Source organism: Ictalurus punctatus, chromosome 28 (assembly GCF_001660625.3).
Source record: "Ictalurus punctatus breed USDA103 chromosome 28, Coco_2.0, whole genome shotgun sequence".
Classification (NCBI taxonomy): Eukaryota; Metazoa; Chordata; class Actinopteri; order Siluriformes; family Ictaluridae; genus Ictalurus; species Ictalurus punctatus.
This window is the reverse complement of record NC_030443.2, coordinates 642,854-668,033: the sequence shown is the minus strand read 5'-3', so window position 1 is coordinate 668,033 and position 25,180 is coordinate 642,854. Positions and strand designations below refer to the sequence as shown.

The 25,180-nt window shown below is 43.1% G+C and overlaps 2 protein-coding genes across 4 annotated transcripts in view; one reads left to right on the top strand and one right to left on the bottom strand.

Annotated features, from left to right (window-relative positions):
* Nucleotides 1-11,155, top strand: part of ophn1 (oligophrenin 1) — a 41,846-nt gene extending 30,691 nt beyond the window's left edge. For 2 of the 3 annotated variants that reach the window (XM_053677066.1, XM_053677064.1), the window contains one exon: nt 161-2,800. The gene's annotated coding sequence lies outside the window, so the exon portion shown is untranslated. Of the gene's footprint in view, nt 1-160; nt 2,801-10,702 lie in introns of those variants that run through there. The other variant, XM_053677065.1, reaches the window with a different exon arrangement.
* The window catches only part of ar (androgen receptor), a 96,274-nt gene continuing 74,549 nt past the window's right edge, over nt 3,456-25,180 (bottom strand). Inside the window, exons 4-8 of the mRNA XM_017459546.3 lie at nt 20,634-20,930; nt 15,523-15,667; nt 11,191-11,321; nt 10,554-10,705; nt 3,456-10,207 (exon numbers count right to left, since the gene is read on the bottom strand). Of these exons, the coding sequence (XP_017315035.1) occupies nt 9,989-10,207; nt 10,554-10,705; nt 11,191-11,321; nt 15,523-15,667; nt 20,634-20,930 (944 nt within the window). The 3' untranslated portion in view covers nt 3,456-9,988. The remainder of the gene's footprint in view (nt 10,208-10,553; nt 10,706-11,190; nt 11,322-15,522; nt 15,668-20,633; nt 20,931-25,180) is intronic.

The window sequence follows — 25,180 nt, the reverse complement described above, 5'->3', positions numbered from 1 at the left end:
AGGGGGCTGATGTAAAGTCCACTAACATCACGACAACTGCAGAACAGATCCAAGTACTTAGCAGTTTCCCTAAAACCCACTGTGTGTGTGTGTGTGTGTGTGTGTGTGTGTGTGTGAGATCTTTAACATCATTTAATATTCTTTCTTTTTTCCTCCTTAGAGCTCTTAACGGGAATTTCAGAAGCTACGTCTTTATCATCATCACTTATTATTATTATTATTATTATTATTATTATTATTAATGCACAGAGTCAGCATGCTGCATGGCTGCTTCTACATTGTCATGTCCCCGTGTACCCTATTCCCTATCCCCTGTTCCCTATTTTATTTATTTTTTTCTTTATTGCTAGCCTGTTGAAGTCAGTTTCCTGGATGTTCTACACCATGCCTTTCTACCCTGACTACGTTCCCTACAAAACATTTTTCCCATAATAGTGCACTACGTATGTTCAGTATGCTAACGTTCCTGAGCGAGGAACACAGCCTCTCCACTACAAACTTTATGGACTTTTAATGTATTTACGGAAATTTTTTTTAATTATTAAAGCGAAATGCATTCCTACAGCTTAACAGCTCGTCTTTTAAACATTTTTTCTAAACGTAAGGCACCGTGATGGCCTGAAAAAGACATCGAATACATTTTTCCGAGGTGAGTTAGTCATGGAGTACTTTTAAAAGAAAAGTTGAATGACAGAGTGGGGTTTAGAGCACAGACGTCACTGCAAAAATGTTGACGTAAGAACGATAAATACGTATTTCGTATCAAGTTACATTAAATGAGCTCTAGTCAGTTGCCATGTTTTGAATGAACAGTGTTTAAAATACACAAGCCTGTCCGAACCTTTTATATTCAACACAAATATTCAAACTACAGGATGACAGGGATTTCAGTTGGTGTTGGATAATAATCGTGTTATTAGATAAGTAGATGGTTTGGAACACAACCACTACGAATACCTACAACTTGAAGTGAAGTTTGAAGCCATTGAAACACTTTCGGAAACCGAAGTTCTCTCCGAGTTTGGTCGTGCTGGTCGTTGTGCTAATCGTTACAGTTTCAGCACTAAAAACTCCCACTAATAACACAAGAACACATCATTCCTCTCATTCTCGCCACAAAACCGCGGCTGTAAATTACACCGGCCGCTCTGTCCGTTAAAGGAGCCGTGCGACTGCCAGCAGCCAGGAACCGGAGAAAAGATGTCATGGGAAATTCTCATATTTTTACTGAAAAAAAAAATAATCACTTACCAGTCCGGAATAAATTCCTAACGACAAACATAAGAGGACGAGACTTAAACTGTTTACAAAATAAATCCCCGAACTTTCCCTGTTTTTGTCTTTATGCTATTTGTACTTTTTCATAAATGCTCTTCCTAGGCTTATAAACACTAATTTAGGACTGATTGTAAGATTGAAGTGCCAGAAACTCATCCTGGAAAACCTGGGAATTTCTAGCCTGGATTCCTGGTCATGGAAAACACCTGGGGAAATGAGCAATATCAACTAAATCCAAGCCAGATTTCCAAATAAGTCTGTTCACTTGAAAAGGTGTCATATTTTAGTGTTTATCTAATAACTGGACATTTAAAAGCTCAAATAAATGAAACTGTAAAATAAGATGTTAGAAATCTGCAAAAAATGATGAAATAAATGAAGAATTAAACGTTTGCGTTCTTCAACTTGTTGAGGATGTGTTCGTCTTTAGTTAAAAAAAAAAACAAAAAACTTTTGGTTTTTTTTACTTCTTTGCTTTGGTTACAGTGTTTACAGCTGAAAATAACTTATTTAGGTGTGTAACGATATAAATTTCTGGTATGATAATCACCAAACCTCAATAAAAAAAATTGTAGCTAGACAAACACCTAAGTACAGAAAAAACCGGACGTTAACAGGTGCCAAGGTTTCCACCTCAACGTTTATTATTCTCCTAAAACAGCGAGTGTCGGCGTGATTTCTCTTAAACCGCAGCACCTTACCAACAATTACAATTTTTACGTATTAAAGGTTGACACGGCTTCGTTTTTTATCCCTTTATCGTTACGTTTAACAAGTTCTCGTTTACGTTAGAGCAGAGAAACCGCGAAAGATAGCGTCAGCTCCTCTGTGCTGAAGATGTTACAGCTTTTCCTCTGACACTGGAGACTCCTTCCGTACGTTACATAAACCCGGGTCTCTGTGAACGAGCCGTCACTATAGAAACGATAACCTATCAGAATCAGGAATTCTGCTGGAGGAGCATTCATATAACAGCTCGGCTCGGATATGACGAGAGCTCCGGCGTACGCGGTCGTGATGCGAAGTCGTCATCCGCGCCACCGTAGCGTAACACTATCCCTGACGCGCGTTCCGTTTACTGTCATATCAGTACTTCGGTCTATCGGTATATCGTCACAGTCCTGGTGTACGTTCGTGTTCGCTCGCTCGCAGTTTCCCCCGTAACGCTCCCCCCCCACCCCCACCCCCCACCCGCCCCCGCGCTGCAGCGATGTAACGATGCTCTTGCGAACGTGTTTTCATGTCCTTTCGTCAATGTGAAGCCTAAATGTGAAGGACATTTTATTTCTCAAACAAAAACATTTTTTTTTCCTTCGAGGAAATGGATTATCTGTAAGAATTGAGTTGAGTTTCTTTGTGATTTGTTCCATGTTTTGTTTCGACACTCAGTTTACTGCTCTTTTTCTTTGTTTTGCTCCTGAAAGCTTCTTTTCTGATATCATTTTCCATCTCTCTCACTAAACCCTGTATGTGTCCTCTCCATGTACTGAAGGATGTTTATAAAAGCAACGTGTTGAACCACTTTGCTCATATCTGCTGTGGTTTTTCATTCATATGGAGTATATACATATATATATATATATATAAAATAAAATAAATTTAGTTTTGTTGGAATTAGAATTCCCAGGCTCTTAGAAGAAAGAAATTCCTCTTTATAATCCTGTTTAAAGTGGAATTTTTTTAACACATTTTATATTGATATATTTTTATATATTTTGTGATCACATTCTCACATGACCGAGAGCAAAGGTTTATTTATTTATTTAGTTATTGTGACTTTGTTAAGTTAAAAAAAAAAAACACGTTTTGTTGTCACTACACAAATACTCGCCCCCTCCCCCGAAGCACAAAGAGGATCATTTTTATTTAATAAGATGCAAAGAAGCAGATAAAGAAAACAAGATTTACAGGAAGCTGCACGTAAAAGATCCTCTAAGCGTCGCGAGGCCCGCGTCCGTTCTACACCGGACAAAACGGATCGCCGGCTGACGGGTACGGACGCAGGGGCCGGAACTTCCCGTCATATGATTGTAATATTAATAAGAATAACAATAATAAAGCCGAACAGTCTGTAAAAAAAAAAACAGCTACAAAGCTTTACGTTTTAAAAAAGTAACACAACCTTTCGGAGAACATTCAAAGCAGAGACGGGAAAAACCACACAACAGTCCCAACCGTTCCAAACGGAGAAACAAAGGAACATTTTTTTATTCATGTTTTTTTTTTGTTTTTTTTAGAAAGCTGAGGAAAACTTGTACGAATACTCTGAACAGCCAATAGCAGGATGGGTTACGTGTACAGTTTACATACGATCGACACAGAAACACACAATACATGCACACATACATGGCTTTTCAATGCTTCAATATTCGTTTCCCTTTTTTACATGGATTTCTTCGACACCGGTTAAAACCACAACTCGCACAATAGTATTAAAAACAAATAAAAAAATCGGCTGATTTATCGAGGAACATCTTCAATTCGTTTTGTCGCGTCGCGTCAAGGACGGCGGTTTCACCCCCCCCCCAAAAAAAACAAAACCTCTTAAAAGAATTTAAAAAAGACGCTTAATCGTCGACGGAGACGTCGGTCGATGTGATTTGTTTATCGGTGTACGTTCCAGGAGCCTAGTATTCGACTTATCCGTCGAGCGGAACGGTTTGAAACATGTTCTAATCTACGTTCAAAAAGTTTTTTGTGTTTTTTTTGTTCATTTTTTTTAACTTATTGCTTTATTTCTTGACTGATTTTAACTTTGGCTTGCATTAAATGAAGTGTGCATGCTACAAGATGAAAACATTCAAAAACTAACAAACCTTCGGTGCTTGGCCCGACTCCGACCCACTAACCGCAAAGATACGAGGTCAGAGGTCGCAAAGAGGTCAGTGCCAGGTGCAGACTCGCTAGCTTAAAGTCGACTAACGTAAAAAAAACAAACAAAAAAAACAACAACTTCATCTTAAGGCATTGAATCAAGTAGCAAAAGTACAAAAGCAGAGCGTTTTTCACTACATAAGCACTCCATAGGCACTACGCAATCACTACATAAGCACTACATAGGCACTACATAGGCGGTACATAGGCACTACATCAGCACTTCTTGGACGTTACATAAGCACTTCAATAGCTACATAAGCACTTCCCAAGCACTGTATAAGCACTTCATAAAAGACAAAAAGCTCAAAAGTTTCGATTACAGTGTGTCTATGTTGTTTAGCTCGAATGCGACGGCTGAATCAGTTTAAATCTGAGAAGTAGCTTTATCTTGAAGGAGCAGTTTGTAATTTTAAAAACGTTAACAAGAACTCAAGACGTCATTTGGCTAATTTTCATTTCCTGTCAAAGAAAAATCCCAACATAAACGATCGTAAACACGATAAATCATTTTAAAATTCCATCACGGTAACGATTTTTAAAAAAAAATTTTATTTTTTATTTTTTTTACGTTTACATTTTTTTTTTTTTTACGAATGTTCAGTGTTCACAAACCTTCAGTTCACTCATTACAAATGTACATGCAGTTTTAACAGTTCGTCGCCTTAAATAAAAAAATATATATTCTCAGCTCCGCCCCCCTCAGTTCAACGAAGCCGACTACTTAGTCCCCGCCCCATTCGCCTTCTACACCCGTAGCCCCGCCTCTCCAAATGTTACCACAGAATCCTCATCCTCATTGGATTCTGTAGTTGAGGAAGAAAAATTGACGATGGCGATCATTTCCTGAACATCGTAAAGACGTAGTGCGATTCGTAGCCGTATCCAGCGAGAACTCTCACGGGGTTCTCTCACGGGGTTCTCTCACGGGGTTCTCTCACGGGGTTCTCGCTGACGAAAATGACCTTGATTCAGATTTTGCACAGAATTCAACTCTTGAGTAAATTTCGATTTCGTGTAAACGCCGATTTTTTCGTACGGTTGAGATTGTGAGTAAATTCTGATTCCGCGTAAATGTTTTGCTTGAATTCTGTGAAATTCTGTGAAATGAGTCTTTACGTAAATTCGGAACGACGCATTCTTCCGATTCGTAAAATGACTGTGACCTAGGTAAAAACGTAAAAAAAAGGTGGAGTTCTCTTTTCGAGTGTGTGGCTTTGATCTGTGGTGGGCGGAGCTAATAGTTAATAGCTCGTCTCCGGCCGAAGTCCTTAAAAAATAATAAAAATAAGGAAACTACAAAACTCAGAAATTGGCATCAGATGGATGCGGCGTTGAATTTAGATGTGCGCATCGCGTCATTTTTCTGCGTGGCCATAAAAACGGAATCCGTGTTAAAAGGTCACGAGGTGAAAAACTACAAACTGCACCTTTAAGGCTTCGACGAACTCGAATAGTAAAAATACAAAAGCGGCGTTTCACATCAGCCGTCGGTGAAGTGTTTCAGAAAAGACTGCATTCCAAAGGTGCGTTATAAACCACGGAACTGACGTGTTTTTAGCGACATGCCACTAGCAGCACATTAATCGTGTATAGATTATATTTATATTAAAAAACGCAGAACAAAACGATCTTCATGCTGCGATCAAATATGAAACAGCCCTCCATGTGCGCAATCGTCATTAATCACCATCACAGCGTCGGCAAGTTCATGACTTAATGAGCCAGGAGTTGTTCTAAATGTGTGTGTGTGTGTGTGTGTGTGTGTGTGTGTGTGTGTGTGTGTAACAGGCTGAATGCTAAAGGGCTCATCATGCTCAATAGGAAAATCTCCTTGATGTATGTGAGTTCTTGTGATTCATTATGATCTAGCATTTATCGATTCATGATTTGGTGCTCGGCTGTGGTTGTAAGAGTGTGTGTGTGTGTGTGTGTGTGTGTGTGTGTGTATGAGAGAGAGAGAGTGTGAGAGAGAGAGAGTGTGAGTGAGTGAGAGAGTGTGAGAGAGAGAGAGTGTGAGTGAGAGTGTGTGTGAGTGAGAGAGAGAGTGTGAGAGTAAGAGTGTGTGTGAGAGAGAGAGAGAGAGAGAGAGTGTGTGTGCGAGGAGTACTTTGTTCCTCCGAGTTTGGGATTATAATGAGCGCTTTCGCGGTAAACACCTGTGCGAGTGTATTTTTTGCGCTGTCTCGTCCCTGACAGCCTCGTTTTCTCCTCACGGCGCGTTCGCCTCGACAGAAAAGAGAAAAGTGCAGGGGAAATAAAAACCCCGCCCTCCTCGGAGGAGCCCGAAGCCCGGCCGGCGCCGGCGAGAGCGACAGATACGATGCTCCCGAGCTCCTTAAGACACAATCTACATACAGCACCAACGCAGCGGGGAGATCTTTCAGTCTCGGAGAAAAATCTGCAGACTTCTGCCTCCTGACACACGCAGCTGAGGTGACTTAATTAAACGCATGAAGCTCACGCCTGTGGCTACAGTGAAGAGAAGGAGAAAGCACGGGTGTGGCTCACACAGAGAGAGAGAGAGAGAGAGAGAGAGAGAGAGAGAGAGAGAGAGAGAGAGAGAGGAAAAATCAGAGGGTGAAACAGAAATGAGAAAGAAGGAAAGAAGAAGGAGACGGCCCATAAGGGTGTAAGAGGAAGAAACAAAGGAGGAAACGTGGTGAAGGAAGGATGGAAAGGGAAGGATTGTATAAAACAGAAGGAAAAAGAAAGACAGTGACGGGGCGAACGAGAGTGAACGAGAGTGAACGAGAGTGGGGAGGAGGAGGAAAAAGGAGGGAAGATAACGAGAAGGGGAGTTTAAGTTAAGAAAGGAGGAAGAAATAAAAGAGAGGGCAAGAACAGGTTACGAAAGAAAGGAATGGGGAGAGGAAGGTGAAGAAAGGTGGAGAGGAAGTGAAATGAAGTCAAAGAAAGGAGAGAAAGAATAAGAATGAAGAGGAGAGAAGCTTTACAGGGACGGATGGACGAATGGAAAAGGGAGGTCTGTGGAAAAGAAAGGGAAAAGGAGGAGGAGAAGGGAAGAAGAAAGGAAAGGGATGGAAAGAAAAGGAGCGACGTTAGGAAGTAAAGTGGGAAAGGAAGGAAGCGCGAGAATAGGAGGCGATGCTATCAAAGAAAGGAAGAAGAAGGGAGAGCAGGAGAGCAAGAAAGTAGAGAGAGGAGAGGAGGAAAGAGGCAAGAGAGGTGGTAGAGAAGAGAAAGAAGAAAAAAAAGAGAAAGACAGCGTGACTCAACAGGAAGTGTGTCAGTGTCTACGTGTCAGCTAGCAGGGATTAGTTAACATGCTAGTTAGATTAGCCAACTCCCAGCTACGTCTTTAGCTAGCTGTGTTTACTGCAGGGAGACAAATCTGTGTTAAAGTGTGTGTGTGTGTGTGTGTGTGTGTGTGTGTGTGTGTGTGTGTTGTAGCCATGAATTATTGCTCGTGAAGAGATGACCGTGTCGTGTCTCACACCAGCGCTGCGCTAAAGGCTGAAGCGGTGAACTGGAAGATTTACATCCAAGTGCAAAAGCTTGTGTGTGTGTGTGTGTGTGTGTGTGTGTGTGTGTGTGTGTGTGTGTGTGTGTGTTTCTCGTTACAAAATTTTAAAGAGAGAGAGAGAGAGAGAGAGAGAGAGAGAGAGAGAGAGAGAGAGAGAGAACATAAAGTTTATAATAAAATAAAAACATTCAGGTGGAAGTGTTAAAGTCACCATGCACAGAGTTTTATTTCTTTTCTTTTTTTTTGTTTTCAGAAGCAGCAATGAGTCAAAACTATACGTGTGTGTGTGTGTGTGTGTGTGTGTGTGTGTGTGTGTGTGTGATAGTCAAGTCAAAGGCAAAATCACTGTTTTTATTCACACACACACACACACACACACACACACTTCCTCGGTAAAAATGAAAAAAGATCAGTTCACTTTCATCATCACAGACTCCTAACAGGGGGCGGAGCTAAGAGACATAAAAACCCACACCCACTACACCAACTCCGCCCCCTCACCCTGACCTTGAAGGAACTGTTACTAGCAAACAAACAGAACCCTAAATGTACACAATGTTTCCTTTTACATCAAATGCACACTGATAGGAGAACATCTGGAACTCTTAAAGGTTCTTTGGTTGTCCCTCTAGAACAGGAACCCCTAAAGGTTCTATGTAGAACCCTACAACAGTGTTCCCTATCAGCAAGGGTTCTATTTACATTCTTTTTTTTTTTTTAAAAGCTAAAAACTTCAGTTTAAAAGCGTCTTTGTACAACCTTGCGACAAAGAACCGTTTCCCCATCAGAAAGTAGAACCCTGTTAGAACACTGAAATCCCTTGATTATCCAGTGAGCTCCTAAAGAACCCCTGAAGAATGTTCTTTGGTCGTCCCTTTAGATGAAAAGTTACATGTTTCTGTCTAGAACCCTACAACAGGGGTTCCCTTTTAGAACTATTAGATCCCTTATGTTTTGTTTTTTTTTAAAGAAGCTATCAAATGAACTCTTAAAGAACCCTTTTTCAAGATTGGGAACCCTTCTTCTATGGTTCTCTGGAGAACTTTATCAGAAGGGATTCCGAGTAGAATTAGTTTTTGGAAGTTGAGACCCCTCAGTTATTCAAAGAACCCTTAAAGAACCTTTTTTAAGAAGCTAGGAACATTTAACAATCCAATGAACTCTTAAAGTCCCCGTAGAGAACCCTTTTCTAAGGTTCTCCGTGGAACCCCATCAGAACGGGTTTGCAAGTAGGATCAATTTTCGGAATTAAGAACCCGTAATTATTCAGTGAGCCCTTCTAAGAGTGTGTGTAGGGGTTCCTCCGGCGGGACGACCAAAGAACGTTCTAAATTGTATACACTCCAAGGAGGGAGGGTTCTTCAGTGGTTCTGAGTGAGTTCTAGGTCCTGACAGGAGAACGCTGATGTATGTGGTTCTACCGCCGTGTGCATTTGTGCTGAAGGGAACGTCAGGTGTGATTCAGGGTTCTTCAGTTTGAGAAGGTTTGAGTGTGTGATGGTGAACAGGTTCCTGACGCTATGATCGTGGTGTCGGAGAGAGAAAGAAGATCGAGGCACGGATCGTGAGGACATTTCGATTGTCGTCGTTTTGGTTGGTTATTAACTGGCGAAGGAAAGCAGCGGTGCGAGCGTTATTCAGCTTGTTGTTTAAAGGTGCGAGCGTATGGCAGTTTATATTTTAGACCTTTATATATATATATATATATATATGTATATATATATATATATTTTTTTTTTTTAATGTTTATTTATTTTATTTTTTCCCCCAAATGCATAGAGTCGTATGTGAAGTAAACAGACCAGTGCTTTTCTCAGGGAAACTTTCTAGTGCACACGTTGTCTTTTTCAGGGCTCAGATCAAACTACAAGGCTTTTGTCTCTCCTTCTTCTTCTTCTTCTTCTTCTTCTTCTTTTTTTTTTCTTTTTTTTATAAACCTGTCCATCAGGTAACACAGCGTAGCTCTTCAGACTCTTCAGGAATAAATGCTGGAGAAAAAAGATCGAGAGAGAGAGAGAGGAAGAGATAGAGAAAGAGAGGGAGAGAGTGAGCGAGCGAGAGAGCGAGAGAGAAAGACACAACACCGCCGGCGTGAGAAAATGATCTGAAATTATCTTTGAGCAGAAGATAGACCGGCGTAATGATGTAATGGTCCTCCACAGATTTTACAGACACTTTCTGAAGAAGAACGAAGAAAGGACAGAGAGAGAGAGAGAGAGAGAGAGAGAGAGAGAGAGAGAGAGAGAGAGTAAAAATGAAGATGTTTAAGTCTCCATGCTGGAACTTAACAACAACAACAAAAAAAAAGCATGAAGCTGGAGAAACCGGTTCAGACTGGATCAGATCGGATCAGGCCAGGTCTGGCTGAGTGGGCGTGGCCAGCCTGGGTGCTGGAGAGGGCGGAGTCACAGTCTTGTGGAACAGGATGGGCTTGGCCAGGCCGGCAAGGATCTTTGGTACCTGCACTGAGATGATTTCAGCGATCATCTCCGGGAAGCTGACCTTCGTGGGCAGAGACTGAGCCTGAACGAAAAGGTCAAAGGTGAACTGGTGAAGCTTCCGGATAATCTGCAGAGGGGACAGCGAGAGCGAGAGAGAGAGAGAGAGAGAAGGAACATGAGAGCAAGAGGCGAGTGAAAGGAGGGAAGAGAAGGATGAATAAAATGGAGTACAGGGAAGATGAATAGAAATAAATGAAAGATGGAAATGTGTAAAAAATAAAAATAAGAGAGAGAAGTGTAACGTGGAGGAATGGACGAGGGAGAGGAATCAAATGAAGAGAGGAGAAAAGACCAGAGAAAACAGAGGTGAAGAAGAATTACGGTTAAAACTGAGTGTGTGTGTGTGAGTGTGTGTGTGTGTGAGTGTGTGTGAGTGTGTGTGTGTGTGTGTGTGTGTGTGTGTGAGTGTGTACCGGCTGCAGTGAATCCATCAGTCTAGTCAGTTGGTAGAAGCGCTGTGCACAGTTACTCTTCCTGCCGTAATTAATCAGACGATCGAGTTCGTTGATGTACGACAACCTCAACTCATCAAAGTACTTCTGACTCTTCAATCCCTCCACAGGAACTACAGAGAGACAGACAGGCGGAGAGACAGACAGGCGGAGAGACAGACAGGCGGAGGATTTAAAGTCTTGGCACAGGGCAGGATGTCTGGCACACCCCCCTCACTCTGAGAAGCATGCTGCTGGTGGCATCGTGTTGTGGAGACGCTTTTCATCAGCAAGCCGACTGGTGGTGATGGACGGAGCCAAATACACACCAGCGCTAGAATAAAACCTGTTCCAGCCTGAGATTGGAGGCGGGGCTTCACTTTTACACACGGCGGTGTTCAGTGCTCCAGAAAATTGGCACCGGGACGAATACTCAATGCGGAGGACTGTATAGTCACAGATCGGCCATTTTTAATTCGTTCTTTTAATACTGCAAAATATAGACTTCACTCACTCTCATGTATTTAGTTTTTAAAAAAAAAACAATTCTTTTGTTCCAGTGTTTAATATGATTTGCATATTAATGAGCAGGTGCGCTGTGATTGGTGGATGCACTCACTGATGCTGAAGAGGAGGAGGGCCTTCATGCAGAGAAACTCCTCCTGTGTGACCTGCAGCAAAACAAACTCCTGCGACAAGTGCTTCATCTGCATACAGTGTTCATACATACTGGAGATGTGCATCCTCCGACTGACCCACAGACAGACAGACAGACAGACAGACAGACAGATGGACAGAGAGACTTTTAGGATTCCTTTCAGTGCATTAATATGCATTAAATATTTACAGTATTTAAAAAACGTGCCATCAGAGAGGAGTGCATCGGCCAGTTTAATGCATCGGAACAACGTCGGGCGTAAAACAACGGGAGAGTGAAAGAACGAGAGGAGGAAAGCGAAAGAGAGAGATAACACACGGAGAAAGATGAAAAGAGAGGTCACCGAGTGCGAGAGCGGAAAGGGGTGGGAAAAGAAACAAACCATAAACATGAGAGAGAAAGAGAGGCAATCATTTTATATTTATATATATATATATATAGTGAGAGAGGGGGAGAGAGAGAGAGAGAACAAAAGACGGAACAGGAAGGAGAACGAGTGAAACAGAGAGAAAGAGGGACGGGTATGAGAGGGAGATGAGACGGAGAAGGGAATAATGGACAGAAGGAAGGAAAAATTACAAAGGAAGAAAAGAGACGGAGAAGAAGAAGAATAGACAGAAAAAAAGGAGCTCAAGGGAAAGAGGAGGAAAACGAGTCCGAGAAAGGAGGAAAGAGAAAGAAACAAGGACAAGCAAAAGACAAGGAGAAAGAGAAAGAGGGAAAGACGATCATCGTTAATGGATCAGGAGCGTGAATAACGAGAGAAGGAATGAGTGGAGGAAAGAGTGGTAGAGAGACGAGAATGAAAACAGAGAGAGGGATCACTGAGTGAGGGATTGGAAATGAAAGAGAGAAAGAAATTAAAAAAGGAGCGAGAGAGAGAGAGAGAGCCGAGAAGAAGACGAGAGATATGAGACGAGAAAAGAAAGAGTGGGGGAGATAGAGGGATGGAAGGCAAAGGACGAGACAAAGAAAGGCAGAGCAAGCAGGAGAAAGGACCAGACGGAAAGAGAGAAAAAAGAGAGGGAAGGACGGCATGTAGGAAGAAAAAAGGCAAAAGAAGGGAAGGAAGAAACGACAGAACAAACAGCAGAGTGATAGAGAAATAAGAAAGTGAGGAGATGAAAGGAAAACGAGCGAGAGAAAAGAGAGGAATACAAAGTGAAAAAAGAATGTTCATCTTAATGCATGATCAGTTTACACGAAGAGGAAGAGAACAGAGAGGTGGAGAAAAGACGCACAGGAGGGAAAGAAAGAGAAGTAGAGAAACAGAGACGTGGAGCGAAAAGAAATTGCAGGGAGACGGACAGATAAACGGGGAGAGGAAATCAGGAGGCGGGGCAGACGGACAAAGATGAACGATGGAGAAAAAGAGAAAGGAAGAGAAAATGAGAGAGCGAGACGAGAGAGAGAGAGAACCACAGAGAAAGACAAGACAAAAGAAATGAGGAGAATAAAGATGGGATAACAGAAAAAGAAAAAAAGAAAAGGGAATGTGTAGAGAAAAAAGGGAAGGAGCTCAAGAAATGAAAACAGAGTGAAGAAGAAAAATGTACAGAGAGAGAGATAGAGAGTGTGAAGAAGAGGAAAATATAGAGAGGAAAAGAGAAAAAGAAGGAGTGAGTGGAGGGATACAAAGGAAAGAAGGAAAATGGAAAGATGGAGAGAAAAATAAGAAACAGAGCATGGAGGAGGGAAAGAAGCGGTGGAAAAGACAGAGAAAAGGAGTAAAATGGACAATAGACGGACAGAAAGACTGAAGTATAGAGAGAACAGAGTGAAAAAGAAGGGAGGAAAAGAAACAGATGTAGACATGGAAAGATAGAGGAAAGACATGAAAGAAGTACAGATGTGAAAAAAGAGAAACATGGTTATGGTCATTGTTTTTAGGAAGATAGTAAAACTGACAGAGGCACAGAGAGACGGAGGGGGGTGGAGGGGGACGGAGGGGAACGGAGGGACGGAGAGATGGAGAGACTCGCGTGAGATAAACGAGCGTGAGAAGAAAAGCCTGCGCGCTGAAAGAGCATCGCTTTTCTCCCTCCCTGTGAGTTCGACATTTCCCGGGCGGTACAATGCGAGCGAGTGAAGAGCGGAGGAGAGGAGCATATGCACTTCATCTTCCTCTTTCAGGAAGATGATGAGGAAGAGGAGGAGTGGGGGGGGGGGGGCAGTGAATGAGTGCGGCGAGTGAAAAAATTCAATCTTCAGTGTGACAAAAAAAAGATATATCACATCTTAATATGACAACAGCAACTCACAAATGAAGCCTGGCAGAGAGGCTTGGTGCTGAAAGAACGAGAGAGAGACGGGGGGGGGGGGGAGAAAAAAGAAACAAATGGAGAGAAAGAATTGCAAAGACAGAAAGAAATATTAAAGAACTAATAAAGGAGCCAGTTTGATATCTGAAAAGAAAAACAGAGAAGGGGGGGGGGGGACGACAGAATAATAGAAATGAAGGAAAATTAGAGGGAGGAAAATAAACAGATGTAGAGATAGATAGAGAGAAGACACGAGGGAAGTACAGATTTAAAGAAAGAGGGAGTGAGAGAGTGGGGATCTGGGAAATATAATAAGATAAAGAGATGGAGGACAGATTATGTCTGAAAAATGAATTGTCCCCTTTACCACCTGATGCCCGTCCTCAGAAGCGCCAGACTCAGCAGGGGGCGTGGCCTAATGCTTAACGGCTCTGAAGGTTCAGGCATTGCAAGTTTGCTAATTAATTACTGGATAAACTGGTAGCCATATCCTCCCTTACCTGTGAGCACCACTCGCCATGTAGCCACGTGTCTCCAGTGCACCACTAAAGTAGGAACCGTTAGACACCGAAGACTTCCTGGCTGATGAAGTACGTTTGGGCCGAGGGGAAAAAAACGGTCCACATTACATTTCTCGAAAAAACAATCGTTTTAAGATCTGGATGCAGTTTTGCCCTCGTTTTAAATTTAATTGCGTATCCACTTCGTAACGCTCAGCACTTCCTTCCCTCCACGCCAGCCTCAGCCTTCGCCCTCGGGAACAAAGCCGCCATTAAGTCCTCGGGACGATCTTTACCACGGAAACTTATTTAGCACTTTTGCATCGTTATGCTCCAAATACACAGAACCTATCACACTTGGCCTCATCTCGTTACTGTACTGAAATGATGGAGCTTATTTCCCAAACGTCCTCCAGAGCCTCCATGGGAAAGGCTCTTCAGGCCTCGTTCTGCAGTATACAACAACTTTAATTCCTGGAAACACTCAGGGGCGGAACATTTTTAGGGTCCTCCATAGGCCTTTCTTTTTTTCTTTTTGAAGACCAACCAGTCCAGAGATGCTGAAGCAGAAACTCTGCTTGGTCAGAATTACTATTCAAGGGCTGCCCTGTCATTCTACCAAGTCATCCCAGAGCAGGGTCTTGGTTCCTCAAAGGTTCCACCAGAATCACAGAGAAACAAGCAAACAAAGCCTGAAATGTGGTTCTGTTTTTTAGAATAGTACAGTGGGATAGTAAACAGGAAGTAGTCACGGATGAAACTGTGTGTTTTGTTTAAAGAAAGCGGTGCCACACTTCGACAGAGGACGAGGATATATTCCGGTATCGGGTGGCCGTCAATTTACTCGATCTTATTGAGAGATGAAGCACAGAATCAGGTGGAAAAAAAACGTAGAGCAGACACAGACTTCACAGATGTGGAGAGAGATGGATCGAGCAAGAGCGGGAATAATAAAAACGGTGAAGAAGAGGCAGAGAGAGAGACAGAGGGAAGGAGTCGCAAAGATGTGGGTGAAGGCAAAAAGACAAAGAGGATAGAATGACTGGATGAAGTAAAGATAAACAGATGAGAAGACGGAGAGGGAGGCATGGAGGGACAGGAAACGTAAGGGAGGTTGATGACTAGATAGAGAGCGAGTAGAAGACTAGATGAGGAAAACAGAGAGAAAAATAAAACGAGTGTTTGGTGATTTTATGGACTGAGAGATGACGAGAGAGCACAGACTCGATAGGTTTGTAGATCACGGGAAAACAAACAGAAACAGGTCAGAGTGGAAGAGGGACAGAAAAGGGTAGATACCGGGAGAACACAATACAAAGACGAGTGTAAAAAAAAAGAACAAGAACGAGAAGGCCGAGGCGAAAAGACGACGCGAGAAGGAAAGTGAAAATACGGAAGACGAAAAGAGAGAGCACGGAGAATTACATTTCGATGGCAGTGAAAGTAACGTGCGGATTCAAAGAAAATACAAACGGATAGAGAGATAATAAAGAAGGATAGGAGGAAAGGTGCAAAAAGAAATAAACACTGACTCATTGAAGACCAGGTCAGGAGCGAAGTAGAGCATGCGAGCGTTGACGTTTTTGTACGATCTCCATCCGAGAGCGAAGACCATCACGGCCATCCAGGCGTGCTGGATCATCGTCATCTGATCGTCCACGTGCAGGTTACGGAATCCTGAAACATAACCGAGAGAAAACTCGCTTACTCTCCGCGTCCTAATGACATCACGTCACGAAGTGATTTACTCCTCTTACACCGCAGCGTGGTTACTGATTACTGACGAGCGACACGTCATGATTTTCATCCATTCGGTGTTGTTACGCTATAGTGCTGTCTGAAGAGACTGAAGTCTGGTACGAACTCGACATACAAATACGCTTTCACGTTGACGGAGGTTGATAAGTTCGACTTGGCTGTAATTTGCTTCATCGGCCAATAGCATGGCTGCTTTGAGAGAGCGCTAACCTTTTGCTAGCTAGCTAGCTTGGTAGTAACCAAATTAGCTTAGCACCGAAAGCAGAATGTGATTAATCTTCTGATGTACACAGCTCAAAGTATATATATCGCATTTTAACGACGAAATTTGTTTCAGAAATAGTTTTTACAAAGAATTCATTCTCAAACCTGAACTCAAAATGCTGAGTCATGGCAAAATGGTCGAATCGTCCAGTTACTGGCCCGTGACTATTAAGTGACACTAAAAGAGTATTCTTTCTTCTTCGGTGCTTTTACGGTTGTACTCCAAAAAGGAAATATTTTCTCAGATCTCCTCTCGAAACGGGCGTATACAGTATACACAGTAAATCCTCGTGAGACACGCCCACTCGAGTTCATTTCCATATATGGATTTCGAACAGCAGTGTGTTTGATATCACGGCGTGTATTCAGAGACGCTCTGGAGCAATATCAGCTCCGTATGATATTTTACTCTCTGTGGTCCAGCTCTAACGTTTCGTTTCAGGTTGACCTTCACCGAGGTTCCCTCAGAGGAACCGGGAATTTATAGCCGTGTTTCATTCTGGAGGCCTGTAGCTGCCACTTTAAAGGTCCGTCCGTGTCTCACTGCGGGCCTTTTAAACCCGAAAGGTATCGGCGGTTTGGTCCACCATGTTGCTCTGGTGCGATAAACAGGAGAAGGACGAGAAAAAAAAATCCTGGCTTTATGACGGATTTAGGGACAAATTTATCTTTTGATCTTTTTCTTAAACTTTCTCAAACTTTACGTGACGCTGACCCAAAACACCGCCTTTCAAAGAGAACAGCTTTCTGACTGAAATTTTAAGAAGTTATCAGTTAGGAATAATAACTCTTTTTGAACCCCCGACCTCTTTGGAAGACAATGAGGACTTTGTTAAAGCCACTCGTCAGTCGCTTGTAGATTGTGGGCGTGGCCTAAATGTGTCTGAATGAAACATACAGAATCAGAAGGGAGTTAAACAGAAGGTTCATGCTCAGATGCTTGACTTCCCCTCTCTCGGGACTCGTTGAAGCACTTCTTTAAAGTCGCAGTTAAAAGAACGTCAAATAGTTTTAATCATCGACGGTAAACTCGTCCACGCGCGTGTGCGAGCGTCTGGATCGGATCTGGAGCGGAGGCCATTTTAACCCGGTAGCCTTGTTTATTATTCAGTAGCATCTCTAACGCAGACGACTTTCCACATTGTACTTGCAAATAAGCTGCTTCGACGCCACTTACTACAAAAATGTTTTATTTATACATTTATAAACCAACAATTTGTACTGTCAACCTGAGCGGCTATATCGTCTCTGATTCATCCCTGATTTCATCTCCGAGCCGTTCAGCCAGAAATCTCACCACACTGCACAACGCATACAAAACTACATTCATTATTCATAATTATTCATAATATTTGTCCACCGTTTCGAAAAACGAATTCTCTGACGGTTAATGCTTCCTGTTTTTATTTGTATTTTTAAAATACGGATTCAAATGAAAACATTGTTAGACTGAACGTTTAACAGAGTTTACACACACACACACACACACCCACACCCACAGTGCTGCTGAATTCCGGACTCTGATTGGTCAGAAGGTGTTGATTCATTTTCGATAACAAATCACAGGTTTGTATTAATGCACTCGTTCTAATGTTGTGGTTTCTATAGTAACAGCTCATGGGGGGGGGGGGGGGGGGGTGGTGTACAGCGGACGATAAACAAGTTGAAAATGTGTGTAATTGTTGATATGGTGATTTTTTCTTAAAGGGGACGTTTATTGAACATTTATGGAAGGAGTCTCCAGTTTCAGTGCTTTGTTACAATCAGGTAAAGCTGCAACTTTACGTTTTCCGACGTCTTCAGTCTCCCGCTAACGTCAAGAGAGAGAACAAAGAGAAGCTGGTGAGGGACAGACTGTTTATAGCTGCTAGAACGTAAGTGAAAACAGGAGCTAACTAACTTGTATAAAAGGAACAAATGTAAATAATTGTTTTGCTCAAACAGAAGCTAGTTCCCCTGAATAAGAAAGGACATGGAACTAGCAATTAATCTGAACTAAACAATATAAAACACACTGAAAAAGAACCCCCAAACAAACAACAAATACAATTTAAAAACGGTTGAGTCCTCGCACTGGAGTCGTGCCTCGCTAATTTCATCGCTAGCTAGATATTCACCTCACCACCAGGTTCCTACTTTTAATATTTGTGAATTTGAAAATCGCATCAGATTTTCCCTCTGCTCCCAGATCACAAACCGCGACACGACGTCTACGTTTTTCAACAAGCCGGAACATGAGCTAGATAGTTTAGCAGTTGATGCTAAGCGTAATTACAGTGTACAGCGTCATTTCACTTTCACTATATATTTTCTCAGCACATCTCAGAAAAACATGTTGACTCTCAACGTATTTATTTTACAACGACTTAATGACGCTAGTTAGTTAAATATGTCTGGAACTTGGCATCTGTACTGACCAGTCTGACTAATGAGTGCTAATTCCATCCTTTATTTTAGCATTAACCTCCCAGGACTTCACACACCGGTTTGGGCAGGGAAAGAAAGAAATTTAAAGGGTGTGTTAGACAGAAATGATGTGGTGTGTGTTACTCGGTGTTTGTTTTGGTGAGTGAGTCACAACCATCGTGCCATAAGGGCTTTAATATAATTATATGGTTTGCTCAATGCGCATCAAATAATGGCGGCATTGGGAGGATTACTTTAAAAATGTATTGAGTTCCAGTTCGATATTACACACACACAAACACGCAATACTTTGCACAGAACAAAGACACAGAGGGGTTTAAATGTACAACATAATCTGAGGGGATAACGCAAAGCAGCCGAGACATTAGGAAAGAACCAATAGCATAAGAGGGGCGGAGACAGGACAGAAACCGTGACAATGATCTAAAATACTTTTATTTATAGCTTAGAGCAGTTGAGAAGGCGGGGATTACAGAGAAGGTTAACACGTGATGTGCACACATGATTAGACCATAAGCACATCACACCGAAACTAAAGACGAAGCTCCGAAGAAGAGGACATGTCCGGGAAGACGAGGACGTACGGTCGCCCTAACAAAAGCATTTCGGAGAACAATCTGTGTTCGTTCCTACCAGATTGACTTATTTAATTCTAATCTAGAACTGTAATCAAACAGCTGTTTATATTGTGTTCTGTCAAATCATTCACTTCTGTGGTTTTAAATGAAAGAGGTGTAATCCTGACAGAATTCCCAGTTTTACTGAATGTACCTGTAATCTGATGACTGTGTTTTTTTGACGTAATTGTGACGGATTACAGTCACCAGTGTTTTATATCCTGGTTACGTAGCGCCGGTACATGTACTCCGTTACGTCCCAAACCGGAATAATGAATATTAGCATAAAAATACAATGAATATAAAAAGCTGTCTCGTTTATTCTCTCTCTCTCTTTTCCCCGCATCAGTTTTGTTTGTTTTAAAAAAAAAAAAAAAAGATAATTGTCCCAATAGCCCGATTTGCATCATGTGACCATCAACATCAGATTTTGCTGACGGAAACTACTGCGAGCTGAAGGAGTTTACATAATGTGCTCAGGGACAAACACACTGCTACATCAAAGCTAGCGTTTTGCATAAGAACACAAAATAAAGTCTCTCTGTTACGCTGAAAGACGCGGTACACCGACTGCAGCGCGGTTTCATTCGACTTTAAGCTTTTTATTTTATTACCGTGTTTTCCTGCATTATAGATCGTCTAATTTGGTGCTTGATAAATCACCTGGTTACTTGATCGCGTAATCACTTGGACGCCTGTTCTGTGAACTGCGTTACCTGCTGTTACCACGGTAACCTTTATAAATCCCATTTATAAACCAGTGGTCACCAACCCTCCTGCCTGAGATCGAGCTTCCTGCAGGCTTCATCTCCATCCAAAATCTAACACCTGTTTGAGTTGATCAAGAACTTCTCAATGCAGTGATTAGACAGTCAGGTGAAGAAGGTAGATCTCCAGGAACAGGCTTGGAGACCACTGCTCCAGCCTGTATCATCAACAAGTCACCTGTTAACACGGTCTAAAACTGACCTAATCTCCTAGTTTATAGGTTTATAGATATTTACCTGGTCAGTAAATCACCTCACTTTGCACAGTACCTGCTTCCCCGTACTCTAGTACCCTTGCTGCCTCTCCTCCCTGTAAACCCACCCCTAAATATGGACCTGCCTCTATATTACCTGCTCAGCTTTTTACCTGGATGCCTGTTATTACTCATCTGCGCCTCAGTGTTTACAGTGCCTCATTTGGTTCCCTTGTTTATAAATCGCTCAGCTTGTTACTCCCCTATCCACCTGCTCAGTAAGTTACCTGCGCTAAAATATCTGGAAGTTATCTGTGCTCTGGTGTTTTCAGTGCTCTACCTCACCTGGTCCGTCTGAGCACCTTGATGATCTGCCTCTGTATGTTACCTGGTCTATAGTGTACCTGGCTATGTGCTTGATCATTTGCCTCCGTCTTACAAAATCATCCACTATAATTTACGTAGCTACATTTTCTGGTAAACACCTGCATACCGGGTCACCTGCCCTGTAAATCACCTCCCACCTAATCTGTGCCCCGTGGTTACCTGGCCATGCGTATTACACTGTTACACTCCCTCTGTATGTGCCTACCCGTGCGTCGTTGCAGTGACTCACCTGGCAGTCCTTTGGCCCATTTCACCACCTTAACCAGTTGCCTCTCTCCAAGCTCGTTAAGGCTGGTCAGGAGCGCTGCAGCGGAGTCGGGCTGGGCGTGGTCATGCCCGGCGTTCACCACTTCAGGCTCAATGGACTCCAGGACACTGAGGAAGACCAGCTGTGAGTGGAACGTCAGACTCGTTTTGGGCGATGGATTCCGGATCAGCTCGGCCGTACCAGAACCGGATGGCATGCATGAGACCAGGCTCTCCTCTTCAGGAACCTTCTGCTGACCGATCTTCTTCAGTTTACGAGCTAAAAGAGAAAGAGTAACACGATTAAAATGCTGGACTTTTCTCGAAGGTCCAGGGCCTTCATTTGCCACTGGTCACTTCTGGTGCTTGGACCCCTATCAGATCCGCATAACAACACAGCTAGTATTGTGTAGAACATGAGACATAAACCGTGGAATTATTCACGGATCAAAAGAACAGCTGTTGAAAAACTTGCATACAGTCGGAAGGTGTAAAGTTACTCGGTGTTATCTCAACTTGTGTATGAATTATACTAAAGGCAGGCGGCACAAACAGCACGAAGATGAAAGATAGATAGCCAGAGCCATTTTTCTAGTATCCCCAGTCTCATCTGCGCCTCCCGATTCTGTTGGATTCTGTAAACTTGCTTTTTATTCTCGGCTTGAAGGCCCCTAATATGTCCAAACCTCATTTGCAAAATAAAGTCTTTGGTGGCCGAATGTTGGCAGTTTTGGAGCAGTACTGCTTGGCAGCCATCTCCAGGTCTCTGGCGCGTTGGCACGATGGCGGTCCTAACACAGCTAGCATCACTGGTCGCTTTGCTAAGTGTCTGTGCTGTTGAAGCATGCTGTAATGCACTTCTCCTTCCTGCTTGACTAATCCAATCTGTAAAACGCCACGACTGAATTCTGTATCCAGAAAAGCACATCTGCATGCTGCTCGCACATCTGCACGATCACTTTGTCACCTTTCATATCTTTTCAGAACTTTTCACTGTACAATAACGTTTAAGCATGGCACGTTAGATCTCCCTTCTCATTATCTCCAGCTTCATCACTACAACAGACAGTCCATCTCCAACTCTGAGCATGTCACACCTCCGCCTTCTTCATCATCTCCTCACTGTACACACTCCGGGGTGAGTTCTTCCTCCTTTTACAGTTCCCCAGGAGAACCTGTGGAGAGAGAGGTCAGCGCCGAGCTTTCGACCAGCTCAGAAAGGGAAAGAACTGTCTGTGAGGGAGGAAGGAATCGTCCGTGCTCTATTAATGCCAGGCTTTGGATTGCGAAGCTGAAAGTTATGCATGCACAAGCTGCTTTATTCAAAGGCAAAACCATCTGTTTTTCCACCCGAGGACCGATGTACGGGTTCTGAGGGGACTTTAGCTCATGCATTTTGGCTCATCTGAACGCACTGAGCTCTTTCGCCGGGACTTTCGCGCGTATACCACAGGAATTGTTTCAGATATTAAATTCTCCCTTCTTGGCTGCTCTGTTATTGCCACACTGTTGTTGTCGAATAATGTTTGGTGTCGTTATAGCCAGAAGACGAAAGATGACATCTTCTCCTTTTTTTCAAAGCAGTCTTCTTGACACAGTCTCTTCTCCAGAAAGTTACCCTTGCTGGCGCTCGCCCAAGAGTTTAGCATTCGCAAAGCGGTCTTTGATCCAAACGGAGAAGAGTTTACATTCTTTGCCGCTTTTTTTTTTTTGTTGATGTTTTTTTTTTATTTTTATAAAGTTCTTAGTAGATGGTCCTCACGCCATTCACACGTGAACATTATTCAGCATACAGTGACCCTGACCAAAATGCTTCTGCGTGTGTTTAAGAGAGGAGGAGATCACGTAGGGGTTCGGGTTTGGGCTCGGTGCGGTTGTCGTCGATCTGTTCTTCTGATGTTCCACATAACCGTGAATTTGAAACCGAACGAATGATTCGAGGAATTCGTTCAGCTGGCTGCAACACGGCGCTTACAAATACACTCAGAATCCCTGTTTGAACTCGGAGCCGTGAGCGACACGCGGGTGAACCTGAACGAGGAGCTCGGAAAATGCACTTCAGCAGCTGCGTGACCCGACTCTGAATACCAGCAGCTTTCCCCTTGGAGACTCTGAATACAGCGCTCTGAGTGCAGTGCGCGGTTCCTCTTGGAACCTCGTGTTGTAGGGTTCTACATCGAACCTTCTCAGCATCTCATCGACCATCACAAATACACAGAGGAACAAGCAGAGGAACAAGCAGAGGAACAGGCAGAGGAACAGGCAGAGGAACAGGCAGAGGAACAAGCAGAGGAACCCTCAAACTTTTTGTTTTGTAGATATTAATTGTAGTTGTGCTATCACTGTATTTAAATACCTCATTACTTTATTTATTTATTTATTTTTTGGATTTAACCATCAAACGCATTCTGGGATGCAGTTATTAAAAACAGTGTGTGTGTGTGTGTGTGTGTGTGTGTGTTATAATGCCAATTTTCACACAGTGCTATGAGGATTAGCATGTAGTTCACGCGATACAATTACGGCATTTCCAATAAACTGGGATTTATCGTACACCGACTCAAAAGCCTCCTCGTCTCTCGAGTGCCTGGACGCCCATATTTCCCTTTTCCAGATTGGATTAATTTTCCTTCACTTGGGTAGACATCTGTTGTGTTTAAATGTGCTTCATAAATAAACTTGACTTTACTACATGTTTGGGTAGTAAATATCCTTTCATCCCCCCCCCTCGCCCCCCCCCTCTCGTCGTCTGTCTTTATTGCCTTCTCGAGGCTATACTACATTCCCTCTCTCTATACTCATGTGCTATAAATATTCTTCCTCACGAGCTTACACACACACACACACACACAGTTACATGGCTGGTTTGCTGAAACTGTCTAGTAGCTAGTACTGAATCCAGATGGATCTGAGAAACGAATGACGCCAGAAACGCGCGTTATGTCACTGTCATCAGTGATCATTCTCCGGTTCCTCGCCGGTTCCTCGCGGGTTCCTCGTGGGTTCCTCGCCGGTTCCCCGTGCTCGTTTTCTTCTTTCTTGGTGAAATTATACCTCAAGTCTAAACACAGCCCTGTAGCCAAAGTGCTTTTTATGAAATCAGGTCAAGGGATGTCAATAATTGAAGAAAGGAGACACAACTGAGCTATTTGCAGTGGGTGCAAAGGCCAAGAGTCTGAAATTCCTGTCAAAACAAGTCTCACGATGTCACAGCCGCGTCGCTGAGCCAGACGCCAAAGCCCTCAAGTTTCCATTAAACCACACGGCTGGGCTTGGTTTTTTTGTCAGGTGTCAGAAAACACTCCGATGTGCGTCGCTGGTTTGTTTTGTCCTCCACATCACCGTGGAAACCCGACTCACAGACATAAGAGAGAAAACTGCTGAGTGCTGATTTCTGAAAACAGAAGCACCGAGCACTGGGGTTGAAGTGTTAAACGCATCAGAGAATCACCTCCTCTGCGTTCTCCCCTCCACCCGCTGGAAATCCATACTGCACGCTCGAAGTGATTTCAGTTCAGTAGTTTATTGTAAACACGGTGTGCGCTGGTGCACGCGTCACGTCTTCAGACACGCGTGTGGAGAGTGCGTCTCTCGGGCGGTATACGTGTCCCGCTCTGGTCTACCGGGACAATCGATAGAAGCCTGATGTTCATCTGAACGCTGCAGCAGGACGACTCGCTCCCGAAAAATGATCCGTTTCCTCAGAGCTCTCCACTGACCCGCTCATCGATCTCCCCGTCTTTCCCTCGTCCGCAGAGCTCTTAAAAACACTACACAACACCTACACAAACCCCTACACAAACCCTACACAAACCCCTACACAAACTGTACACAAACCCTACACAAACCCTACACAAACCCCTACACAAACTGTACACAAACCCTACACAAACCCTACACAACCCCCTACACAAAACACTACACAAAACACTACACAAACCCTACACAACCCTACACAAAACACTACACAAACCCCTACACAACCCTACACAAAACACTACACAAAACACTACACAAACCCTACACAAACCCTACACAAACCCTACACAAAACACTACACAAAACACTACACAAACCCTACACAAAACACTACACAAACCCCTACACAACCCTACACAAAACACTACACAAACCCTACACAAAACACTACACAAAACACTACACAAACCCTACACAAACCCTACACAAAACACTACACAACCCTACACAAACCCTACACAAAACACTACACAAACCCTACACAAAACCCTACACAAACCCTACACAAAACACTACACAAACCCTACACAAAACACTACACAAAACACTACACAAACCCTACACAAACCCTACACAAAACACTACACAACCCTACACAAACCCTACACAACCCTACACAAAACACTACACAACCCTACACAAACCCTACACAAAACCTACACAAAACCCTACACAAAACACTACACAAACCCTACACAAACCCTACACAAAACACTACACAAACCCTACACAAACCCTACACAAACCCTACACAAAACACTACACAAACCC